Source organism: Gastrolobium bilobum, unplaced genomic scaffold, assembly GCF_033153095.1.
Source record: "Gastrolobium bilobum isolate Gb01-03AN ecotype WA unplaced genomic scaffold, APGP_CSIRO_Gbil_v1 utg56199, whole genome shotgun sequence".
Taxonomy (NCBI): Eukaryota; Viridiplantae; Streptophyta; class Magnoliopsida; order Fabales; family Fabaceae; genus Gastrolobium; species Gastrolobium bilobum.
Window position 1 is genome coordinate 20,563 of NW_026895393.1, and position 27,295 is coordinate 47,857.

General features: G+C 37.5%; 1 protein-coding gene across 4 annotated transcripts; it reads left to right on the top strand.

The window, feature by feature from the left end:
* Window positions 1-721: 721 nt before the first annotated feature.
* LOC133308888 (ras-related protein Rab7) lies at window positions 722-27,092 on the top strand. Of its 4 annotated transcripts, none has more exons than XM_061509631.1 (7): window positions 722-919; window positions 998-1,054; window positions 1,574-1,673; window positions 1,780-1,926; window positions 11,689-11,769; window positions 11,840-11,985; window positions 26,664-27,092. In XM_061509631.1, exons 1-7 carry the CDS (start codon window positions 867-869, stop codon window positions 26,725-26,727), a joined length of 648 nt encoding a protein of 215 aa, XP_061365615.1. In that variant the 5' UTR covers window positions 722-866; the 3' UTR covers window positions 26,728-27,092. The 4 variants fall into 4 exon arrangements, with proteins under 4 accessions (XP_061365615.1, XP_061365608.1, XP_061365618.1 ...); XM_061509624.1 differs by having other exon boundaries at window positions 998-1,024; window positions 11,656-11,769; XM_061509634.1 differs by having other exon boundaries at window positions 998-1,024.
* The last annotated feature ends 203 nt before the right edge of the window (window positions 27,093-27,295 follow it).

The window sequence follows — 27,295 nt, forward strand, 5'->3', positions numbered from 1 at the left end:
TAGGATAAAATTAGCCAATATTTTAAACTTATCATATCTTATTAATTCACTTAATAAGAAATAAATAAAAGGAAAATATTTATCTTTCTAAAAAATAATTTTTATTTAAAACTAGTATTTTTATTTAATATTTAAATTAAAAAATCTCTTATTTTCTGCAATCATAATTTTTATTTCTCTCACTATATAATATAATAATTTTGATTAATTAAGATGACATATTAAACAAATAGTACAATATACCAGTATTGTTAATTACAAAAAAGAAGAGAATATACCAGTACTGTGGGTAGGGGTGTAAATAGAATAGACCGGCCTACAGGGGCCTACGATCTAACCTATATTAAGCCAGACTTAGCCTATTATATGTAATAAAATAGAATACGTCTAGGCTTTTAAAAAAACCAATTTAGAAAATAGGCCATAAATTTTTTTGTATATGTCGGGCCTATAAGCCTACAAGCCGGCCTATATCATATTATTTATTTAAAGTATAATAAATAAAATTATTATTTAATAATTTTAAATAATAAAATAATATTATTTTAATTATTCTTTTAAATATTGAATGTTTAATAGGCTTAAACAAACTAACAAGCCTAAACCAAAATTTTTATTTTTTGAATATAAATAATACCAAACTTGTAATACGTCAGGCATACTCCATATTTTTTATACATTTACACTATAATTGTGGGATTGCTGAGAGCGATCGAAATTGGCGCCCCTTTCCCCTTGTATTTTTTCTCTCTAAACAAAGCTGCGTTTGACGAATCAATTACAAAAGGCAAGAGCGCCCAGGCAAAGAAAGCATAAGCGAAAAGGCGAACCCTCAATCCTTAATAACAATATTAACAAGAATAAGCATGTCATTGCGCAGGCGAACCTTGCTTAAGGTCATCGTTCTCGGCGACAGTGGGTACGTTTCTTCCTAGGGTTTCTCTTCTCTCCATCAACGACTTTTCAATTCTCTTATCACTCATTTCGTTTTTGTTAGGGTTGGAAAGACCTCCTTGATGAATCAGTATCTTTCATCTTTGGTTATGAATTTACTGTATTAATTTTCTTTTGTATAGTGTTGTGAGCAAAATTGGTTCACATTTGTATGTACTTTTTTTGTTGTTGTTGTAACAATTTTGCTTGTTGCGTTAATTTGATGCTTGATTTGGTTTCTTTAAAGTTTTGGTGTGTCGCATTGTTAGAGAAATTTGACTGTGCATCATTAAAATTCAAGTTACTCAATGAGTTGGTGTACTTAATGACTGTTGGATGTTGGAGTGGTCCCTATCATTTTCTCTTATCCAACCACAATACTTGAATTCTTGGTAAATTCTGGCCATTGAGGTCTACACTTAATGTTTAAATAAATTCTTACTTCTTGGCTGCGATAACCCTTATAGCTAAGGTGGTATGACTACACATTTAATGGCACATACTACATACTACTTCGTTTCTTTAAAATTTTCTGCTTTTGTTAAAGTTATAATTATTTGTTTAAAATCAATTTAAGGTTATTTTTGTGCTTCTTTCCTTGCTTGAAATTCGCGTATGTGGACCATAACTACTTGTATAGATATGTGCATAAGAAGTTTAGTCAGCAATATAAAGCTACAATTGGTGCTGATTTTGTCACTAAAGAACTCCAGATTGATGACAGACTCGTCACTCTACAAGTGGGTTTTCTATTTCAATGGTATTTCAGTATTCTTTTTTGTTTTTGTTTTAAAGAGTATTATGTAAATTGTGTGTATTTCAATGCCTTATATGTCTGGTTGGTAGATATGGGACACTGCAGGGCAAGAGAGATTTCAAAGTCTTGGAGTTGCATTTTATAGAGGGGCAGATTGCTGTGTCCTAGTCTATGATGTTAATGTCATGAAATCGTTTGATACCCTTGACAACTGGCATGAGGAGTTTCTCAAACAGGTTCTCTATGTCTTGTCTACTTCTCTACTTTTGTTACTCTTGATGATTTGCATGATAGCCTTGTTCCTTCTACGCTTCCAAACTTTGACTTGAAAAAATTAGGCTATAAGTATTAAGAATGACTTTCCTTTGTGTGCTTTTGAGGCTTGTTGGACAAGCTGATTCTGAAGTTAAGTTGGTTCATGCACCGTAGAGGTTGTAGCTATGGTTCCTTTCTTAATGTGTTGGGTTAGTGTTCCTAATTAGGTCTAAATCTTGATCCAAAAAGTAGTAATTGAAGTTGAATTGATTACAATTATTTCACATAGCTTGTTTCTGTTAAGTATATATGGATATGTGATGACCTTGACTTTGCTTTAGCTTTACGATCTTCAACAGTTTGTTGAGTCACTTGTTGCATCTGACATGATTTTTTTTTAAGGTTAAACCAAAGGAAGAACAAAGCTATATTTTGTTTTTTTTTTTTTTTACTTGTCTTGGACCTGTATTATAATATTTAGTTTTTGTTCTGGAGAGAGATTGATTCCAAGCATCCTAGCATAATTAGTCTTCCTTCATAAGAGCATATGGCATATTGCAACTCATGTATTGATTGCTTGTCTTCTCTTTGCTGTCAATCATGTTTTAAGCTTGGAGATTTTTTATTTATTTTTTTGGGTGGGGGAAAGAGGGAGAGAAGGGGGGGGGGGGGTGCTCTGAAATGCTTATATATATTTTTGGGGTCCCTCCTACTCCTCGCAGAATTATTTAATTTTGCATTCTTAGCATAATAAGTGTCCTGTTTCTATTTTATTTAAACTCTCATATTTCATCCAAGATCTGAACTCTTGTTTTGTCTATGGTATATAATATGATTAATGCTAATGATTTGAGACAATAGAGAAGACCTGATATTTCCTACTGTTCTGAGGCTTGTCACTTTCAATTCATTTTTTTCTTGTCCTAAGACTCAAGAGTTTGTTGTTAAATTGTTTGCTTTGAGAGGTAGTCTGTGTATGCTTGGCACAGTTGAAAGAATTTTTGTTGGTTGCTTAGAAAGGGTTTTCAGAAAAAGAAGAGCAAAGTTCCGCTGCGATGTATTCTGTTTGCTATTATTAGAGTAAAGTATAGGGGTATATTTGTAATAGCTGTCGAGGATATATTTGTAATTGTCTAAGTGTAATTAGTTAGTGAAACTAATTCTGTTAGAGCAGAATTAGTGACGAGGCATTTTAGCTTAGCTCCATAAAGAGCTCATGTGTAAGCATCCTGAATCATAATTAAAAATATCAGAATTGTTCAACTTTCTCTCTCCTCTTTTCTCTCTGCACTTTCTTTCTCCTTTCTTCATTTTCCTTTGGTTTCTTTGATGGTATCAGAGCTCTCTCTGAGGGCTTGATACAAGCTACGTTCATCATGTCTTCCGCATCACCTTCTCCATCTTCGTCTTCAACCGGAAACACAGCAACGTAGAATCGTTCATCATCTCCGTCACTGTTCAACCATCAGATCTCTTTGAAGCTGAGAGAAAGCAATTTTCTTCTTCGGAATCAGGTTGTAGAACTTGTAATCACATCTCATCAACTCCAACACTTCCTTGTTAACCTTAAAATTCTGCTCCAATACAAGTCAGGGCAAGATCGTGTTGATGGAGTAACTAATCCTTCGTATACTGAATGTCTGCGTAAAGACTAGATGCTCCTTTCTTGGCTTCTATCGACGATCTCTGAAGAAATGCTGAACGAGATCTTAGGCGTTAGCCATGCGTATGAAGCGTGGGAGCAGATCCACAAGTTATTCCAAGGAATGATGAAATCCAAAGCTCATCAACTCAGATCTGAGCTTCGCACCATAAAAGATGGTGGACGATCTATTACTGAGTATCTCAGACGTTTCAAATCGTTGTGTGATGAACTGAAGGTTGTCAAAAGCCCTGTATCAGTTGAAGAATAGACTGAGATAATCCTTTCTGGACTCCCTGCAGAGTTCAACGCGTTTGTCACCTCTGTTAGAGCGTGTGAGAATCCCTATTCTCTATGATTTGAGAGTTGAACTATTGTCTCATGAAATGATGCCTGCAAGACAAAATGAGACTCTCCTTTCAGAATCTATGACTGTAAATGTTGTACAAACAACTTCCACTTATCAGAAAGATGGATTCGCGCCTAGCAGAGCTTCTTTTGGTGTTATTCAGCAGAATCAGGATCAGAACCTGACCAATCGGAGGCACTATTGTACTGGTAGAGGAAGAGGAAGGCCTTTTATCCGAAACAACAAAGGTGGAAGAGGTCGTGGACACAACAACTTGCAATGTCAACTCTGCTACAAATTTGGACATGGAGTTCAGAACTGTTGGCACAGGTTTGATGAAGATTTTATGCCTGAACTACCTCCACCTGAAGCTCCTCAGTATTTTCCGTCTGCTCAGTCCTATTTTCAAAGACCATACTAGTATGTTCGACCTCCTACAAATCCTCCTCAAGTTCTGCTCACTGCGAATCAACCGCAAAACTCTCCTCAACAACAATGCAATGTTGCTTTACAAGGGCAAGGAATTCTACCAACTCCATCAAATATTCAAGCCATAGAGTGGTATCCAGACTCAGGAGCCTCTCATCATGTCACAACACATCCTCAATGTTGTTCTGAAGTCCTGTAATGTTCCTATTCCTAATAAAACTGACATTGAATTTTGTTCAGCATGCTGTTTGGGTGAAATTCACATATTGCATTCACCTCCCTCAACTAAAATCTATGAAAAATCTTTTTTTTTTTTTTTTTGAAAATTTATAAAATCCTTTTGATTTGGTCTTTAGTGACTTATGGGGTCCTGCCCCAGTTAAATCCACCTTGGGCTTTACATATTATATATCCTTTGTAGATGCTCACTCCAGGTATACTTGGATTTACCCTCTAAAACAAAAGTCTAAGCTTTAATAAATTTTTTCTCAATTTCAAGCTCGTCTCAAATATTTTTTAGTTTTCTATAAAAGCCCTCCAAACTGACTGGGGAAGAGAGTTTCGTTCTTTTCATCAACTTTTGAAACAGCTGGGCATTGTTCATAGAATTACTTGTCCTCACACTCGCCATTAAAATTGGGTGGTTGAGAGGAAACATCGACACATTGTGGAAGCTGGTCTTACCTTGCTTGCTCATGCTTCTTTGCCCATCAAGTTTTGGGATCATGCCTTTACCTCAGCTGTCTATCTCATAAACTATCTTCCCACAGTTGCCTTGAACTTTGAAGTACCTTTCACTAAGCTTTTTAAAACCACACCTGACTATAAAAGTCTATAGGTCTTTGGTTGTGCATGTTTCCTTTTCTTGAGACCATATAACAATCATAGGTTGGAATTTAAAAGCAATGAGTGCATATTCTTGGCTACTCTCCTAATCACAAAGGCTATAAATGTCTCAACTCCTCTGATCGATTGTTTATTTCAAAGGATGTCCTCTTTAATGAGACCAAATTCCATACTCTTCCTGGTCCAACTCAAGTTCCTCCAACACTGCCAGTCCAACCTCACAGCAAATTACCAATTTAATTCCTTTGGTACCTTCTACAATTCTTTGTTCAGATCCCATCATCTCTAGTCAGCAAAGGTCACCTCCTGTTTCACCCAGTTCAGCACCATCATCTCAGAATTCTCACTCGGATGCAGCTGGTTTACCCCATTCCAGTAGTGATTCTTCTCTACAGCAGTGTGACTCTCTTCTTCCAGCTTCCAGGTCATCTCTTTCCTGTTCAGAATCATCCAGTCCAGCAGTATCACCCTCACCTTCCTCCAATGCTGCAAGTACTTCACATTCCATCAGTGATCTGTCACCTTCAAGTCCAGGTCTTCCCTCATCTTCTCCTAATTCAGCTTCACTTAGTCCCATCTCTTCTTCTAGCACCAGTTCTGGTTCTGAGTATGTACCCTCTGGTCCCTTCCATTCTTCTCCTACTCACTCTATCACCACTCGCTCCAAAACTGCTCCCATACCTCACATACTTCTGACTTCCCTTGAACCTACTTCAATTAAACAGGCTTTGGCCAATCCAAATTGGTTTACTGCCATGCAATCTGAATTCGGTGCACTACGAGCAAACTCTACTTGGACCTTGGTTCCTCTTCCCCCAAATAGGAAGGCCATTGGCTGCAAGTGGGTCTTTCGGATTAAGGAAAACCTAGATGCCTCCATTAGGAGATATAAGGCCAGATTAGTGGCCAAAGGTTTCCATCAACAAGCTGGCTTCAACTACACTAAAACATTCTCTCCGGTTGTGAAGCCTATCACCATTCAAACCATCCTCACTGTTGCTATTTGAAAACTAAAACAATCAAATGTCAACAATGCCTTTCTCAATGGCATCTCAGAGGAAGAGGTGTACATGCAACAACCTCCTGGGTTTGAATCTTCTAACAAGTCTCTTGTTTGCAGGTTACACAAGGCTCTCTATGGTTTAAAACAGGCACCAAGGGCCTGGTTTGATAAACTCTATTAGAGAATAATATAAAAACCGTTAATGTAGCCTTACCCACCAGTTTAAGTTTTTGGGTTGAATTGGTTCTTTAAATGTTATCAGAGCTACCTTGAGAGGGCGTGTTAGAGATATATAAAATCATTAATGTAACCTCACCCAACACCTTAAGGTTTTGGGTTGAAATAATTCTTTACATGGTATCAGAGCTACCTTGATCACAAGGTCAAGAGTTCGATCCTCACTGCCCCCCAGTTGTGGAATTAAATAAGCATAAGGTAAACCAAAAAAAAAAAGAAAAAAATTGGGCTTATGCAATATCCACGCTTCAAACCCAAAGGGTTCTTACGTGAGGGGATGTGTTAGAAAATAATGTAAACTATTAAAAAGGCCCTCATTCAACGCCTTAAGGTTTTGGGTTGCGATATGGTATCAGACCCACTTGCTACAGTTGGTGTAGCCTTAGCCCCTTGGTGGTTGTCCCCGCCACGATCTCCCCTTAGACCCGTCTGACAGAGGTATCAGAGCTACCTTGACCACAAAAGGTCATGCGTTCGATCCTCATCGCCTCCACTTGTGGAATTAAATAAGCATAAGGTAAATCAAAAAAAAAAGAAAGAGAAAAAAAATTAATGGTGATGATGAAGTATTTTCTGCTTTACCTAGAAGAATGCAATTTTCTGCTTTAACTGAGTTAAGAGTTGCCACAATTGACTGAATTAGATGATGAAGTATTTTCTGATTTACAACTTAGTGGAATTATTCATGACCTTTCTATGGATTCCTCTTTGGTTTCTTTGTCCAAGGCATAGTTGTCAATAGCAGTTAGCGGCCGGTAGCGGCCGACCCCGAAAATGGTATAGCGGTGTAGCGGGTAGCGGTATTACCGCTACGGTGAAGTATTAATTCTACATATATTATACTAACAGTCAAGAAACGAGGCAATACCGTTTTTAGTATTAATGCTCAAACATAAGAAGTCACACAAAATCAAACACATAATTCCACAATCAATGTCAAATACAAGGAACATAAAGGAAGGATCCAAAATTAAACACAACTGAACAATAAAATTGTCAAATAGTCAAGTACAAGAAGTGAACTAATAAAGAAAATCATCATCATCTCCGGATTCTCCATCAAATTCCAACATGGGAGTGGTGTAGCGGGTGTAGCGGGTAGAGGTATTGCTGCTACGCTACGCCGCTACCTTCCGCTACGGTGAATGTCGCGTAGCGTCGCGGTTTGTAGCGGCCGACCGCCGCTACCCGCTACGGTAGCGGTTTAGCGGCGCTACGGGCCGCTACTGACAACCTAGGTCCAAGGGGGATGTTTGTTGTACAATAGCAGATTAGTCATCCCTAAATCCTTGTAGTTCATACCTCTTATTTTAAAAGAATTTCACGATTCTTAGATTTAGGGACATTCTTGCTATTTGAGGAGTTATAAACGAATAACTGGTATAATTTATTGGGAAGGAATGCACAAAGATATTCAGGGGCATGTGGCTGGGTGTGTTGTTTGCCAATAGCATAAGATCCATAACCTATCTTTTGCTAGCCTTTAACAGCCGTTGTTGCAACTCAGATCTAGGCTGAAATTTCAATGGATTTAATTGGGGGTTTACCAGAAGCTCACAGGGTGGATGTGATATTTGTTGTGATGGACAAATTGACAAAGTATGCCCATTTTCTTTCCTTTTGTCATCCTTATGATTCAAAGGAGGCGGCTGAGTTGTTTTTGTAAAAGAAGTATGCGCCTCCATAGATTCCCAAAATCAATAGTTTTTGTTCGTGAGAAGGTTTTTATGAGCTTGTTTTTGTCTACCTTGTTTAAATGCTCAGGCACTCAATTGAAATATAGTTCATCCTATCACCCTGATTCCAATGGGTAGACCGAAGTAGTGAATCGTTGCCTTGTGACATACCTTAGATGCTATTGTAGCCCAAGACCCAAAACTTGGCCTAAGATGCTATATTGGGCCGAGTTTTGATACAACACTTCATTTAAGGTATCCATGGAATGACCCCATTTAAAGCTTTATATGGGAGTGATCCTCCTTCTTTACTTAAAGAGCACAGATTCTCTCCTAATGTGGATGAGGATTCTATTTGGTTGCAAGAGCGTGATGCTGCATTTTAATGAGGATAAAATGCTGCTCTTAATGACGTACATCAAAATTTGGTTGCTGCCCAAAATAGTAAATTGTTCAAGCTGATCTCCATCGTAGGGATATCTCTTTTGCAGGGTGATTGGGTGTACTTGAAGTTGTCACCTTAACCGTTTAAAGTCTTTGCTAAAAGGATCAATAAGAAGCTTAGCCCACGCTTTTATGGTCCATTTAAGGTCTTGGGAAAAATTGGGGAGACTGCTTACGGTTTGGACCTACCCTCGGTCCACCATGTATTCCATTCTTCCCTTCTTAAGAAGGCTGTTTCCCCTTCTACAAACTTCCAGCCCTTACCTCCTGTGTTAATTGAAGAGTGGGAGCTTCGAGTGGAACCTGAAGATTTAATTGATTGGCACAAGTCTTTTTCTTTTGCTACTAAAGTGCTACTAAAGTTGAAACATTTACCCTCTTCTTAGAACATGTTGGAGGATGCGATTATCATCTATTCTCATTGCTGACCAAATTTCCTGATTTTTGCTTTGAGGACAAGGTGAAGGTTTTTTTTTGTTTTTTGTGTTTTTTTTTTTTTTGGGGGGGGGGGGGGGGTTGGAGTATTGTTAGACCGCTAACGGTTTATGCTAGGAAAAGAAACAGGAAATCACTCCCACATGCTGAGTTAGCATTAAGGTTGTTAAAGGAGAATATTCTAACAGCTAAATCAAGTGAGGAAGGGCAAGCAATTGGTTTGGATGTGGATAACTAACTAGATGGAAAAAGCATTGGAAGTTTTTAAATATGAATGGTGCTCTCTGGATGGGGTATCGTGGAATTTATGCTATAAAGAACCTTGGGATACACCACCCTAAAAGCTAGCTCAAAGGGTGGGAGTGCTCAAGGCCTTATAAACTCCACATTAGTTGCACATACAACTAATGTGGGACTATATATCTCAACACGCCTCCTCACACAAGAGCCCATTGGGCTTGAAGAGTGGACAATGCAACAGGCTCAGCCTACCTGTGCTAAGAAACGCCACAAGAGAAAATGGGGGCGGCGAGGCTCTGATACCATGTTAAGGAACCTTGGGATACACCTCCCCAAAAGCTAGCTCAAAGGGTGGGAGTTCCCAAGGCCTTATAAACTTCACATTAGTTGCACATATAACCAATGTGGGACTATATATCTCAACACGCCCCCTCACACGAGAGCCCATTGAGCTTGAAGAGTGGATGATGCAACAGGCTCAGCCTACCTGTGCTAAGAAACGCCACAAGAGAAAGTGGGGGGCGGCGAGGCTCTGATACCATATAAAGAACTTGTTAAGAACCTTGGGATACACCACCCCAAAAGCTAGCTCAAAGGGTGGGAGTGTCCAAGGCCTTATAAACTCCACTTTAGTTGCACATACAACCAATGTGAGACTACATATCTCAACACGCCCCCTCACACGAGAGCCCATTGGACTTGAAGGGTGGACAATGCACAGGCCCAACTACCTGTGCGAAGAAAGAAATTCCACTAGAAAGAAAGTGGGGGGCGGTGAGGATCGAACCCAGTACACCGAGGCTCTGATACCATGTAAAGAACCTTGGGATACACCACCCTAAAAGCTAGCTCAAAGGGTGGGAGTGCCCAAGGCCTTATAAACTTCACATTAGTTGCACATACAACCAATGTGGGACTATATATCTCAACATAGGCTGATATTGGGAGAGCCACAGAGCTCCTTGAATTGCTCTAGAAGTTGTTTGGTTATTTTCCATTTTCTATCACAGATTTACTCTTTCTATTTGTAATTTCCTTTGTCCCTGGTTTTGGTGTCTGTAATTCCAGAATACAGAAGCAATATATCAGATACATTTTCAGTTCCCTTTTATTTTCTCTTGTCTGATATTGGTTGATTCTGTCAATATTTTATGGGAGTTTCATTTGTGGGTACTTTTTGATAGATTTGTTGCCCATTTTAAGTTGACTCTTTAAAAGATGGGGACTGTTTATTTTTCTTTCTTTTTTCTCTTTGCTTTTGTCAAAAAAATTCGTTTTTTAAATTTCTTATTCCCTCGATGAATTATTTTTATACATGAAGAAAAAATCATGTCTAAGTGATGATATATTAGAAAAGCCTAAAGGTTGAGAACTATGTTCCCTGGATGGATTCAAAATGTTGAACAGCCTGCAGGGTAAAATTGATTATAGTTATAGCTTCCTTCTACAATCCAAATATAAAATATCTCATGCAACTCAAGTGGTCTCCATTGGGAAGAGGTACTGACAATAGTCTTTGCAAAGAAATTTTTAAGTTTTAACATATACTGGGGATGTGTCTCATTGAGAATTTAGAATTGGCATATTCTAGCCGAAGTTTCCAGTAACTAAGGACCGTACTACTTTTTTTTTTTTTAATATTTTATCCATTTCAGTACTGCATTAGAAGATCCTCCCATTGCAGATCAAAAAGAGTAAATGCTCCCAGAAAGTTATCCCTCATATTTGTTTGCATATAACACTAACTAATAATAGTTAGCTCACTCTTTATGGGATGCCACTGAAATTCACTCAAGTGAAGCTGTCCAAAACCAAAATAAGATAAAGTAATGAATAAGAAGAAGAAATGAACAGTAGAAGGATTCCAACCACAAGCCAAAATTTGTTTATGTAATTGGACTGTAATAATTTTCTATTTGAAGGGATTTGAGTCTTCCAGATATTTAAATTGGTTGAACTGGTAAATTTATTATGGTTTGTTCAGTGAGGGTGCATAATTTGCTGGAATCGTTGTTTTATGTTTGCTTGTTCTGATGGCTAGTTTGACACCTGGAAATGCTGCTTAAATTATCTCTCTTAACTTCTTTTGATTCTTTGACATCTTTTTGGACACCTTTTTTCCTTCTCAAAATATTGCAGGAGTATATCCTCTCATGTGTTATTTAACATGACTATGTCATGTGTGAGGATCCTAACCATTCAAGGGTGGATTAATGGTGATAAGGGAAGCGAGAGAACAAATATTGGGATAGGAAGTTACAAAATCTTCACTATTGATTTGTTGATTGATGGTTGAGATCCTCTCACGTGACATGGTTATGTCAAATAACACGAGAGGATCCATTTCCAGATATTCCACAGCTTTCACTTTCACTATAAATTTCCCTTTTTTTTCCCCAGTGAAGATAGGCTTTGATTAGATTTTTATGTTTTGTGGCGCAGGCAAACCCTTCTGATCCAAGGACATTTCCTTTTATATTGCTAGGAAACAAGATTGATATTGATGGTGGGAACAGTCGAGTGGTATGCAGATGATATTGCACTTATAAATTTCCTTTTTTCCTGCATAAAGGTCTAAATATCTTCTATGCAGGTTTCTGAGAAGAAAGCAAAGGATTGGTGTACTTCAAAAGGGAATATTCCCTACTTTGAGACATCGGCAAAAGAGGACTACAATGTTGATGCTGCATTCCTATGTATTGCCAAGACTGCCCTTGCCAATGAGCGTGACCAGGATATGTAAGATTTGCTTTTGATTTGCAAGCACATAAACAATATCATATGAATATATCATTCGTAGTCTGCAGAAGAATATGTTTTAAATATTTTAGCTTTAAATTTTGAGGTTTGTTTATTTTTATCATTATTCTTACTTATTAGACGTTTTCCTTTGGGTTTAATAAATTTCCAGCTTGGTACTACTTTATTGAATTTTGGTGGAAAAATATGATACTGGGGATCCTTAACTTAGTAACATAGTAAAGATTGCTAATCCTTCTGCAAACTAAAAGGAAAACCTCAATAAAATCAAATAGCTGTGCTTGAGTAAGAATGGAATAAGAAAATTATATACCATAGAAGTGGGAAAAACATAGAGTTATTCTAAAAGTTCTGGCATCTCTCCAACTTAGACACAATTGCTTCTTTAATGAGTATTAAATTCTTGCATGTGTTTACTCTTGCTTTTCTTGACATAATAATTGAGAAATGTCCTTTGCGTGGTACATAAACCAGATATCTGTGCACTTTAGCTAGCAGTTATGTGATGAGATAGTAATTAAATGATAATGTTGAATTGTTGATAATGAGCGAGTTAAAACTTGTTGGATAAGTGGTTATGAATAAGTTGTTGGAACAAATAGTTGCGCCTCTTCGTATCTGAACAATTGCGTCTCTTCGTTTCCGAATAGTCGTGTCTCTTCGATATGTCTCTAGTGACTGTTCATCTCTTATATATCTAATATTCAATAAATTCAAAGAACTTATTTTTCTTGACTCCATATCGACACTTTGCCAAAATTATTTCTCATTTTTCGCCTCTATCTGTTATTGATCAAGCGTTCCTTGTATCCGTTGGTGTTGTTTCTTTTGGTTGTGCCACCGTGGAAACAAAGGTAATTCGTTTTGTCCTAGGAGGTATTTGTCTACAAACCTTCGGCACCGTTGAGGTGGCAAAATTGTCTTAAGGACACAGTATATAGTATTGGGATCAGATTTAATTTCTTGCAATTTTTTCACTTTGCATATTGCTTAGTTTCCTGCGATTGCATTATGTTCTATATTTGTCTGTGTTTTTCCCTGTTATTCCACACTACACATATTTGCACTACCACCAATAACAATCTTAGGGGGGGTTTGGTAGAGGATAGATTTTTTTATGCCTCGGGAATCATAATTCCCTGGAATATGGTGAGAAAGTGAATTTCCCGTGAATGTGACCAAAATGTTGTTTGGTAGGTCAAAATATTACCATGAATGTTGACTCAAGTTTACTGAATCTATGTTTGGTTGATTGTCAAATATTATTGGGAATGTAAGGTCATTTTACATAAATAACCCCTATTTCCAATCTTTTCTTGAAGCACAATTTATGGAGCAATTTTCTACATAGCTTTGTTCCTCACTCTTCGCATTTCCTCTCTTCTCTCATTACCTCGTTTGATTTCTTGATCAAGTTTCTGTCTTTTTGCTAGATTCTCAATCCATTGCCCTATTCCTTCGTGGTTTGGAATTGGAACCCAATTTGGGTTTTCATTTATGGGTTTTTGCCAATTTTTGAAGTGCTGAACATTCTAATTTTAGTAGAATTTTCGGATCGAGAGTTCAATTCCACGGTCTGGGAAATGGGTTTGTGAAATCCTTCTGGGTTTTCAAAATTTTCTTAATCCCTCTACTAAATGTGGATAAATAAGAATCCCAATATCAGTTTTTGGGAATCTCAAAAAGATCCCTCTACCAAACACCCCCTTAAGGCAATTTTCTTAGTTAATCTATGTTTTGAAATTATATGTACCCGTGAGAAACCTCCACGTATGCATTCACATCGTTATCCTTTGGGTGATAGAATAATGATTAATTCCATGATTAAGAATCGGGTTGGCTATTTTTGTTGAAGAAAAAGGAAATTACAGTTTGATGTTTTTCAATGGAACTAACTCCCTTGATGTTTGTCATAGAAAGAGCCGTTTTGCTGTTTTAAAAAATTTGAAAAAAAATAGAAAAATATATGGGCCGGTTAAATTTTTCTTCAATTGACCAGTTAAATTTTTTTGTACCAAGGCACTCAAGTTGAATTAGACGAAAGGTGTCTTCTGGTTTTGGAATTACTACAGTGATTGCTTTTAATGATTTAATGCCTCTTTTCAGTTGTATACATGCCTACATGGGATGATTTTTGCGCTAAAATGAAACTGAATGGGTTTTATGTCATAATGGAGACACTGTTTGAACCTATGGTCGTTGATTTGTATTACAATTACCTTTTACTTGAATTCTGAATTCACGGTTTTCAAAATTTTGAATTTAATGGCATTTGGTTTTAATGAGTGTTGTAATAAGCAAACAAAAAGATGAATGCCATAAATAGTTTGTATTATTTTGATCTATATTAAATGCATGCTTAGTGGGCAACGCAACATGATGTGTGCAGTTTATTGTCTATATGTGTTTTCCATTTTCCTATATTGAAATGCCATGGGTGATCAATTGCTTCTTTTTGGAGTCATTGGATGCAAATTTCACTCTATGTATGGGAAAAATATAATCTCGTGGCCTTTGCTGCGTACGGTTTGCAAATTACATTGCTTATGTTTGATGTCTTCTCTATGAAACGATAACATATAGATTATATAAAAGCCTTAGGCTTTTAATGCATGCTTTTGAATTGGTGGACTGTGTTTACAAACAGGGGTTTTGTGTTTGATTGATCAATTCATTGAAAGATCTTAATACTGAAGCCAATGTCGGTTTCTTTCTATAGTTTAGCATTTGATGGATCGAAAAGAATTGAATCATTCTGGGCATAACATTGAAATATTTGGAAAGAATGATGATTGTGCAGGCACTGAATGGCTGTCATTTAAATTTTAATATATATAAAAAGGTCATATATTTGAATTGAATGTTATTGGTTATTATAAACCATTACTTGTGTAATTGTGGTTGAAGCAATGTTGAATAACGTTTGCTTCTTAATGGTAATTGACCTATATTTATATTCTATTTGTATGATTGATTTATTGTGCAATTATTTAATCAGTGGCATTTTGAGCATATGATGTGTTCATATGTATAATGCCTCTATGTTTATTGTGATTTTATGATTTAGGCAAGTGATAATTCTTGCCTTTTAATACACTTTGTTGTGATGATAGGATTGAGATTAAATGTGAAATCCTAAATCTTGTAATTGTTTGCAAAATGTTTGAATTTTGGAATTAAAGTATGAAACATTTGTTGACCACCAAAGTTGTCAAATCTTTGAGTTGATTTAATTACAAATTGTATGATTTTATTTCAATGATTTTGATGTTATAAATGACATGATAATTGTGTATTATCTTATGTCAAATTACGGTTATTATTTGGTATATGTGTGATAGAACCTACTTTTATTAATATGAAATTGCAAAAATATAAATGGAGACAAGCTCCTTACAAGGATAAAGTGTAGAAAATAAACCCAGAAATCTCAACTCCCAGAGATTCCCAATTTCTCCATAAGCTAATACTGAATTCATGCATAAAGAAAACCTCACCCAAAATATCTATATATACTAATCTTAACTAATGGGCTTGGATATTAATTTTAAGGCCCATCAATACTTCCCTTCTAAAACTCACCTTGTTCTCAAGGTGAAGAAAGAGGATAGGTGGTGTGATAGAACTTCCACCGGGGTCCCATTGCTTGATGCATACAGATCTCGTTGTGCTTGAGGTATAAGATCTGTCATTGGGTATATTTGCTCCTTCTTTCAACAAAATTCGATTGTCACATTTTCTACTCGTAGGCAAGCTTGTTGGAATTTGTAACAGTCCTGGAAATTTTTGTAGCACTTTTGAAACAGTTAACGATGATGCAGCTTCTGTTAACTCAGCTGTCAAATACCCCAATTCAATATAATATCCTTCTGTTCTATTTTTCCATGCCTTACCCAACCGCTTGGGATTACCCCTAATTTCCACCATGTCCCCATCTGTTGGTATGCATAACACCAATTCCCAAAAATTCACTTGAATGTCTCCTAAACTCTCTAACCACACATACCCCAAAACAACATCCATTCCTCCTAAATTGAAAAAGAAAAGTCTGGAATGTTTGAGTTCTTGAGAGAATCCATAGATGAGAGAAAGAGAGAGAGAGAATGTATGAATTGTATTATGTAATCTGAATCTACAGTGTGCACTCTATCAATATATATATATAGAGTGATGATCTAACTAATTGACAGCTAACACCTAATAGATCTGTAACAAACTGTATAGGAAAGTATCTGATACATGCAGGTACATTTAAAGAAGCTACAACTATATATCTAATACACCCCCGCAAACTCAGGGATCTTGAGTCACTGAATCAAGAACTCTGAGTTTGGCTCTTAGATTTGTAAAATGTCCAGAAGGAAGAGGCTTTGTCAAAGTATCTGCCAGCTGATGTGAGGCAGGAATATGATGGACAATAATCTCATGTGCAAGCACTTTCTCTCGAACAAAAAAGATATCCAGTTCCATGTGCTTTGTGCGGGCATGCAGAACAGGATTATGGGAGAGAGCCACTGTACTAAGGTTATCACAGAAGACATGGGGAGTATCAAAGGAGACTTGTAATTCACAAAGAAGAGACTTAATCCACAAGATTTCAGCACAAGTAAGTGCTAAACTTCTATATTCAGCTTCAGTTGTGGACCTTGCTATAAGAGTTTGCTTCTTGGACCACCAAGAGACAAGATTAGGACCCAAGAAGAGGGCTGCACCTGAAGTGGAACGCCTGTCATCAGGGTCACTTGCCCAATCTGCATCACAGTAAGCAGTGAGAGTAAAGGGAAGCTGGAGATTTGCCTTTTGAAGAACAAGGCCGAAGGTAAGAGTCCCTTTTAAGTATCTTAAAATTCTCTTCACAATTTTCCAGTGGGCATCCAAAGGCTGTCCCATAAATTGGCAAACCTTATTGACAGCATAACTAATTTCAGGGCGAGTGATGGTGGCATACTGAAGAGCACCCACAATTGACCTGTAGAGAAGAGGATCTGAAAAATAGTGTGATCCAAACCTTGAGAGCTTACAGTGAGAAGGCATGGGAGAAGAAATTCCTTTAGCATCAAACATATCAGCCCGAGTAAGTAAATCACGTAGATATTTAGACTGGGACAGCACCAAGCCACCAGAAATATGAGGCTTCACCTCAACACCGAGAAAGTAATCAAGATTGCCAAGACCCTTTAGTGCAAACTGAGAATGAAGTTGCTGAATCAGTTGCTGAATATAAGAAGCATTAGTACCAGTCACAATGATATCATCCACACGTACAAGGATGTAAGTGCAGTGAGAAGATGTCTTGGAAATGAACAAGGAAGGGTCACAACAGCTTGACCGGAATCCAAACTGAATTAAAGCACCCTTGAGCTTGTCAAACCATGCTCTAGGAGCCTGTTTAAGGCCATATAATGCCTTATTGAGCTTGCAAACTAAGCTCTTATCAGAATTTTCAAATCCAGGGGGTTGTGACATGTAGACATCTTCTTGTAAGTCACCATTGAGAAAAGCATTATTAATATCCAGCTGCCTAATTGACCAGGAGTGAGTGAGAGCAAGAGTGAGCATTATTCGAATGGTGACAGGTTTGACTACAGGTGAAAAGGTTTCATTGTAGTCAAAACCTTCTTTTTGATGAAATCCCTTAGCCACATGTCTAGCCTTGTATTTATTCACTGAACCATCAGGATTTTCTTTAACCTTAAATACCCATTTGCAGCCAATTGAATTCCTGTTTGGAGGCAGAGACACAAGAGTCCATGTATTGTTAGTCATTAAGGCATTGTACTCAGCTTTCATGGCCTCAAACCAAGGGGGACTGGTTAGAGCTTGTTTCACAGTAGATGGTTCAATATGAGCAACGAGAGCAATGGATCTGGCTACTGTCTTAGATCTGGTCTGAATAGAGTGTGTAGGTGGAACTATTGGTAAGGAGTTTGGGGGAATATATTCAGAAACTGAGGAAGAAAAAGTGGAAGAGGGATCAGGAGAAGACTACACTGTTTGGGCAGGAAGAAGGCTGTGAAAAGAAGAAGAAGAAGAGGAAACAGATTGAGAGGTGGACTGCAAAGGAGAGCTCAATGGTGATTGAGACTGTACAGGAGACAAAGTGTGAGTAGTGGGAGTAGAGGAAGGAGGAGACACAAGAGGAATGTGAGCAGAAACAGGAAGGATTGGAGGAGTGGGACTAATTCTGGTGTCAGTCCAAGAATGATAAGGAAATTTATATTCATTGAATAAAACATCCTTAGAGATATAGACTCTTCCCTCTCTACTTAAACAAATATAACATTTGTGATTTGTGGAGTAGCCAAGGAACAAGCATTCTTGAGAACGAAACTCAAGTTTGTATCTATTGTAAGGTCTCAAAAATGGAAAACATGCACACCCAAAGGTTTTAAGAAACTGATAGTTGGGCTTTTGATTAAACAATTTTGTGTAAGGATCATCAAAATGTAAAGAAGCAGTGGGCAATCTGTTTATTAAGTACACGGCTGAAAGAAAGGCATAATCCCAAAATTTTAGTGGTAAGGAAGCATGAGACAGTAATGTCAGTCCCGTTTCAACAATATGACAATGTTTACGTTCAACAACGCCATTTTGGTGATGGGTGTGTGGGTATGCAACTCTATGAATAATGCTATTGAGTTTAAGATAATCAGAAAATGATCTGAATTCCCCACCCCAATCTGTTTGTAATGCCTTAATAGGTAGCTGAAACTGAGTTGTTATCAAAGAGTGAAATTGTTTAAATGTAGGAAAAGCATCAGATTTTTATTTCAGTAAATAAATCCAAGTGTATCTGGTATGGGCATCAACAATTGACAGGTAATAAGTGTATCCCATGGTTGATGTAAAAGGAGTTGGTCCCCAAAGATCACAATAAAGTAGAGCAAAAGGGGTATCATATTCGGACAGAGAGGGATATGAGGGGAGTCTATGTGCCTTACCAAGACAACAAGATGAACAAAATTCACTAACAATTTTATTTGAAGCTGGAATATTACAAGAGTGAAGCACCTTTGTCAAGGTTACATGATTAGGATGCCCTAGACGGCAATGCCATAAGAAAAATGCAGAATCAGAAGGCATACATGACTGTCTATCACTATTACAAGACTGAACAGTGTGATTTACAGTTTTATTGACACTATGAGCAGGATTACATTGTGAAGTAGCACCAGAAACGGTGTTGTCTGAGCTAGAAGGTGTGGATGTCAAAGTGCAAGCAGATTTCAAAGGAAAAGAGATGTCTGAGAACTTATACAGACCATCATCTCCAAGCACTCCTCGGAGAAGGATGTTATGAGATACCTGTGATTTAACAAAACAAACATTGGGATGAAATTCAAAGTAAACACAATTGTCTTTGGCAAATTGACTGACACTCATAAGGTTTTTCATAATGGAAGGAACTAACAAAAGGTTTTTAAGATGCAAACTTGTATCAGAATCACAAGGTGACAGAAAACTTGAAGATCCAATTGCTTTAATGTTCAAACCTTGGCCATTACCAATGATGACCTGATCAGAACCACTTAGTTGTTGACTCTGAATCAAGTTCATTGGGTTTGCAGTGACATGATGTGAAGCACCTGAGTATGGATACCACTCAATAGCTGGAGAGGAGACTGGAGTTGGAAGCAATCCTGGTCGTACAATCATCATAGCTTGAGGTACAGAAGTAACTGGACGAACATACTGATAATCAGGTCGAACATACTGATAACTTCGCTGTTGGACTTGTGGAGTCTGATTTTGAGCAAAGAATTGACCGGTTGATGAACTCTGTGGAGGTGGAAGTGTGGGTGTGAAGTCTTCATCAAAACGATGCCAGCAAGATCTCACATCATGACCATATTTGTAACAGAGCTGACAATGAACGTTTTGTCTATTCCCACGACCTCTACCTCTATTATTTCTTCCAATATATCGTCCTCGTCCTCTATTGAAGTCATTAGAACGAAGAGTATTAACAAAACCAAACTGTTCAGAAGCCTTACCAGTGCTCTGTTCTTGATTCGCTAAAACAGGGGCAAACAGAGGAGTTGTTTCAGCAGTGTTGCTCTGTTTTTGAGCCACATTCACAGTGACAGAGTCAAGAAGGGATTCACTCTGTTTCAACAGCATCTGTTCATGTGTCATCAACTCTATACCAAGATCCTCAACGGAGTAAGGATTTTCTCTTCCATGAACAGTTGTTACGAAGGCATTGTACTCGACTGGAAGTCCTTCCAGTATGTAATCTGTTCTATCTTCATTTGTGACTGGATTTCCTATAGCCTTCAATGAATCACATAGGCTTTTGATTCGAGACAAGTATTCCTTAGCAGATCTGTTACCTTTTCTGATAGTTCTTAGTTCTGAGCGTAGTTAACGAGATCTAGATTTCATCACTCCATGAAAGAGCTTGTGTATCTTGTCCCAAGCTTCGTAAGCATATTTGACTCCAAGAATCTCATTGACAACAGATTCTGAGATTGTTGACAGAAGCCAAGACAGTAACATTGAATCTTGTGTAATCCATTGCACATACTCTGGATTCTGGATCTCGTTCTCGCGATTTACATCAGAAGCAAACTGCACTGGAATCTTTGGATTCACCAGGTGACGATGAAGTTGGTGTGAAGTGATAATAGGTTCGACTATTTGATTCCAGAACATATAGTTGTTTTCAGTTAGCTTCACAGTGATTTGATGATTGAATAGAAGTGGTGAACGATTCTCCATTTGTGTTGAATCTTTGTTCGACCTAGAAGGTGCTGGAACGCTATTTTCTGTTGAAGTGTTGTTGTTGGTGTTCGATGCGGAAGACATAGTGGAGCACAAAGATGGATCAGGCCCTCAGAAAGAGAGCTCTGATACCATGTTTGAGTTCTTGAGAGAATCCATAGATGAGAGAAGAGAGAGAGAGAGAGAGAGAGAATGTATGAATTGTATTATGTAATCTGAATCTACAGTGTGCACTCTATCAATATATATATATAGAGTGATGATCTAACTAATTGACAGCTAACACCTAACAGATCTGTAACAAATTGTATAGGAAAGTATCTGATACATGCAGGTACATTTAAAGAAGCTACAGCTATATATCTAGTATGGAATGACAGCTATACCGAGAAAAACAAATTGTAGTCCTTTGCAAACCCATGGACTTCCAACCTTGTAATCATACCCAACCATTATTGAGTCCGTGCAAATGCGGAAACCCAAGTTTCTGTCGTCCTTTTCTTCTTGCTTGAGTCGCTGGAAGTGGGATCCCCCTATCCGATCTTGGCCGCCATTCGTGGTCGAAGCCTTTCCCGGATTTGTCATCGTCGTTTTCCCCATTTTGATTAGGATTTGTATCAATAATGCTGACCATGGACATTGGGTCACAAGCTGCTGGGTTTCCATTATTTTGGATTCCTATTCCCAGATTATTAATTTGAGACCCATTTTGACCTGGCCCAACTTGTGTAAATCCGATTCCTAATGCATTACGGCCCAATTTTCTACCTCTTAGCCTGCTTTTCCAATAGCCACTCCATGTTGATCCACCCTCTGCACCTACATCTTCCTTCTTCCCAGATCTGCCACTGTGAGAGTCTCCTCCCTCATATCGTTCAAGAAAACTGCCGCCATTACCTCGTCATCTGGGTGTTTCAACGGGGCAGATTAGACCTCAGTATTCCCTTACCACTGCCTCAACCTCCTCATCTCCCTCTTGATATTCTTCGTCTTCTTGCGCTTGTTGTTCTTCTTGGATTTTTTTTCCAGCTTTATTTGATCTGGCTTCTTCTTCCTCTCTTGTTTTCTTCTTCTGTCTTCTTTTTCTTTTTTTTTCTTCTTCTGCATCTTCTTTTTCTTCATTCGATTATGCTTCTGTTTCTTCTTTCTCTGCTGGTTCTAGATGCTCCAATTCTTCCTCTTCGTTTACCAAAAAAATCTCAGGTAGATATTTACTTATAACGCTTTGGTAAAATCCTACAAATTTGCATTAGGATTGAGACCATTCCAACACCTATACCAGTGGAGCGCACATCCTCTAAGCCCATTCAGAACTTCTGCCAATTGTTCATCTTCTTCACTTATTTTCTTTTCTTGAAAATGTTCCATAGCAATTTGCCATCCCCAAGCATCGTCTCCTTCTCCATAAAATTTTGGAACCCTTGTAGATATGTATTCCTGTTTTTTTTATTCAGATCTTGACCAGAAAGCACCTCCGGGATCGAAGATGCTCTGATATCAAATTGATGGAACCTACTTTTATTAATATGAAATTGCAAAAATATAAATGGAGACAAGCTCCTTACAAGGATAAAGTGCAGAAAATAAACCAAGAAATCTTAACTCCTAGAGATCCCCAGTTTCTCCATAAGCCAATACTGAATTCATGCATAAAGAAAACCTCACCCAAAATATCTATATATACTAATCCTAACTAATGATAACTAATGGGCTTGGATATTTATTTTCAGGCCCATCAATGTGTTATGGCCAAATAATGTTAAATCAAAAGACAAAAGAAATATTGAGTGATTGATGGGGTGAGTATGATCATAGTAGTTAATTGTGCCGCAATAGCGCCGCAAGCCGCGCCGTATGGGCATTGCGGTGCCTCTCCGCAAGAAACCCCGCTGCGCCGCACCGGAACGCAATAGCGACCATTGCGATCGCATTTGCGGCCAAATTATGGCCGTATTGCTATAATAAGGCAAAATGTCAATTTTGTCCTAAATTTAAATGTGTAACAGAAAAAATTTAAGGGTTTTTTAGTCTATCCGCGTCTCTCTCTGTCACTCCTGCTATCTCTTCCTTTAAAAAATGTTTCTTTTTATCATTATTTCTGTCATATATCTATTCCGCTATTTCCGTAACCGCAACCCGCTATAACGTATAGCGTTTTTCGGGGTTGGCCGTGACATGCCGCAATCCACATTTGATAACTATGAGTATGATAGCCCTTTTGAGAAATTTAGCTTGGAGTTTGGTATTATACACCAAAAAATAGCTCCTTATGCTCCATAGTTCAATGAGATTGCTGACGTTGGGTTTACCACAAAATTTACAGGGGTAAGTCATTAATGGCAAATTGTATAATCAATAGGTACCTAATACGAACCTTGGGAGAGCTCGCCCCAAAAGCTAGTCTGTGAGGTAGGAGAGCTCAAAGTCCATATAAACCTTACACCGGAACCATATGTTTACGATGTGAGAATCCAAGTCCCATACCTTGGAGTAGGATCGTTACATTCCACCACGCTCCGCAGCAATGTAATTTGCAAACCGTAGTCACTACTACAATGCCAGCGTCACCACCCGCGCTGCTCGATTGCAACTGGGAGACATAGTGGAAGACTCTGATACCAATTGATACGAACTTTGGGTGAGCTTCACCCTAAAAGTTAGCCCAAGAGATAGGAGAGCCCAAAGTCCATATAAACCCCACACCAAAAGCTTATGTTTCCGATGTGGGACTCTAAGTTCCATACCTTGGAGTAAGAGTGTAACAGTACCCCACTAGAAAACAAAGAAAATTCCTTATGAAATGTGAAAGGTAGGAAACCTATTTTGAATTATCTTAAAATGTGGGGGTATTTAGCTAAAGTTGCGATTCTTAAACCAAAAAAGGTTAAGATCGGACCATAGACAGTGGACTGCGTGTTCATTGGATATGCACTTAATAATAGTGCATATTGATTCCTTGCGCATAAGTCCGAGGTCTCGAAAATCCATGTTAATACGATTATTCAATCAAGGGATGCCACATTCTTTGAAAACATATTTCTGTATAACATGGTATTTTGGGTAAATAATAATGATGATAGCAATGATTAAATACCTCGGGATACTGCGACTAATGATATTCCCACTGAAGAGGAAGAACCTTGATGCAGTAAAAGACAAATGAGTGCAACGTCTTTTGGACCAGATTTTCTAACATATATGTTAGAAAATGAGCCCAAACATTTAAAGAAGCCATGAATTCCCCAGAAGCACCATTGTGGGAAGAAGCGATCAATATTGATACAAATTGGATAATCGGCTATATGACACTAGATCCACAAGTGGATATGTGTACACACTTGATGGGGTGTCGTTTCTTGTAAATCATCCAAGTAGACTTCTATAGCAAGGTCGACCATGAAAGCTGATGAGTTTATTGCCTTAGACAAAGCCAGTGAAGAAGCTGAATGGCTACATAACTTCCTCGAAGACATTCCGAGATGGTCTAGCCCTAATGGTACGTTTTGACATATTCGTCTAAGACATGATATAGTAAGGCAATTTCTCTCTAGTGGAATAATTACAATTGACTATGTGAAGTCAAAAGATAATGTAGCGGATCCATTAACAAAAGATGTAACTAGAGAGTTAATGTATAATTTGTCGATAGGAATGAGTTTATGGCTATTAAAATGTTGATCATTGCAGACACTCTACCCATAAGAGTCGAGATCTCTCGAACTAGGTTCAAAGAGAAAACCAAGTGATGATTGACGGATAAGCATTGTTAATTTTTTCAAACTTATACACATTCTTGGACAAGGCATTGCATAAGTAAAGGGTAAGCAAGTTGGGATGCATCGTCAGAAATCACCTATGTGAGTGTAAAGTGAGGGCCTCTTATGTGAGAATATGACGAGACCGTAGTCTCTAATACCTTTACAGAACCAGGAGGTGTCCGTGGTCAAAACGAACACAAACAGAGGACCAACCACGTTCAAGGAACAATTGTGTGTTTCTTGTTGTCTTGGTTTACACTCAAAGGTTGACGGTTACAAGACATCGCGTCCACCGATTGACCGAGTAAATCGATGGGTCTCACTAGGGATGGTTACAAAGCATTGCGTCCACCAATCCTAATGTAGTTGTTGCTCATTGATTAGTCATATATTGTACCTAGCCCGAGATGCAAATGGTCGAGGAGGATAAACTTCTTATTCATGTGTGGGGTTGTTGTATAAGTGGTTACGAATAAGAAGTTGGAACAGTCACGTTTCTTCATTTTCGAAGAATTGCGCCTCTTTGTATTCAAACAGTCGTGTCTCTTCGTTTCCGAATTCTCGTGCCTCTTGGGTGTGTTACCGGTTATCGTTCATCTCTTATATATATTATTAGGAAAAGGTTATACTTACAACCTATTTTTCTTTACAACCTCTTACAACCCATATCTTAACCGTTGATTTCCGTCAATCAACGGTTAAGATTTTTAGAAATTAAATTTATTAATTAATTATTAATTCGCAATAAATCTTAACTGTTGATTGACGGAAATCAACGGTGTTAAGATATGGTTGTAAGAGGTTGTAAAAAAAAAGGTTGTAAGTATAACCTTCCTCATGTTATTATTCAGTAAATTCAAATAACTTGTTTTTCTTGACTTCTAATCTTATTGAAGCTTCTCCTAAGTTATTCCTCATTTTTCGCCTTTGTCTGTGATTAATCAAGCGTTTGTTGTGTCCACCGGTGTCTTTTCTTCTGGTTGTGCTATCATAGAAAGAAAGGCAATCCGCTCTATTTTGGGAGGGATTTGTTCACAAACCTTAAGTACCGTTGAGGGGGGAAAATTGCCTTAAGGACACTATATAATAGTGGACTCGGGTTTAATTTCTTACAATATTTTTCTCTTTGCGTATTGCTTTCTAGTTTCCAGTGATTGCATTCTATTCTATTTGTGTCTATGTTTTTCACTATTATCCCACAAAACAAATATTTGCACTACCACCAATAACAAAACTAACTAACACAAATATTGAGATAGTGTGACTTATCCATGTTTCATTTGTTAATTTAGTGTCTATGATTATGCTTCCCAAGTATAAGAATGGGTTTTTGTCATTATCGTATATTATTTTAATTGTTTGCAAACAACCTTTTTAATTTATATTTTGATAAGTTGTACTTATGTATGAACTGCAAATTTGTTTAAATGAGGATATATTTTGTACGTACATTGACCACTAAGTTAATATTATGTGTTTTAAGATTAATCTACTACTAGTATGTCGTTCGGTATATATCAACAAAAATCATTCCCCGTGAAACCCCAACATGTGAGGGTAAGGGTGAAGGAAATCCTTGTAGACAGTTTTATCTTTGTATTTTTGTAAAGAGGTTATTTTTTAGATTTCCGACCTTTCGATCACAAAGGAGCAGTTTTACGGCTACTCTAAGCTCGCCCTCTTAGTGTGTGGTATATATCAAAAAACACTGAAAAAAAAAAAAAGAACAAGCTCTTGACACAATTGGAATATGCAGGTGAAGTTCTACAAAAAAAATCACTCCCCATTAAACCTTGATCAATATTTTTGTGGGAGAGATGGAAGGGGAGCTTTCTGCAGTTTGACCATTTGTTATGATGTAAGAAAAAGTTTACTGATGGAGATGGTGGTTAACAGTGGGAGTAAGCCACTTCCCATCTGAGGATAGATGTCTGAGCATCCACCTTTAGTGATTGTAAACCATTTTTGTCCATTAAAACAGATAGATTTGACTGTTTGCCGTTTGGTTCATTCATGTTATGGAATTTGTTTTTGTACTTGCTAATTTTTATTTTTTTTACTTCTTTTGGAGTCTCGTGTAGTAGTTACATTTACCATTTTACTTTTCAGGTAAGAAAATTTAATAAATTGCTGCTTAACTGACTTTCGAATTCAATATTTCAATATCTATTGCAGATATTTTCAAGCTATTCCAGAGGCCGCTCCAGAGAATGAACAGAGGGGTGGTTGTGCCTGCTGATATGGAAACATGAATAATCTCAGTGAATCCCCTCTAATGCTGTGGCTCAAATTCTTCAGATTCTTTTTGGTCTCTGTGATTTTCCTCCTTTTTTGTACACACTATGAAATGCTTGTGAGTAAATCACGTTTGACCTTGATGCTGCCATTTTGATAAATTGTCCGGTTTTCATAAGGACGAGCTTGAGTGTTGCCTTGTAGGAAAGAGCGTTTAACTGATTATTTACCACGGATTGTTCAGGCAATTTTTTTTTTTTTTTTTTGTCAAATTTAGATGTGGCATGAGAATGTTTCATTTTTAATTTGGTGAACCAGAGATGGTAATCGAAACTTATCTTGACAGTTATGAGACTTGTCTTGAAAAATGGATAGCTTTTTTTATCCTAAACTTCTGTATCAAAAATGTAGAAGTTGCTTGCCTTGGGAAATTCAATTAAATATTAGATAGCTCTTCATCATAGTCATGGATGAAAAACCGCAACATTTGGTAACATTTATTCTTCTTATAACATGGATACGTTATACAGTTATATTCCTTCATTTCTAACATTATATACAGCTCAACGAGA

Coding starts and splice junctions, on each gene's coding strand:
- LOC133308888 (XM_061509624.1), top strand. CDS start 867: ATGTCATTGCGCAGGCGAACCTTGCTTAAGGTCATCGTTCTCGGCGAC. Junction 1,025..1,573: donor AAGACCTCCTTGATGAATCA/GTATCTTTCATC, acceptor CTACTTGTATAG/ATATGTGCATAAGAAGTTTA. Junction 1,927..11,655: donor ATGAGGAGTTTCTCAAACAG/GTTCTCTATGTC, acceptor CAGTGAAGATAG/GCTTTGATTAGATTTTTATG.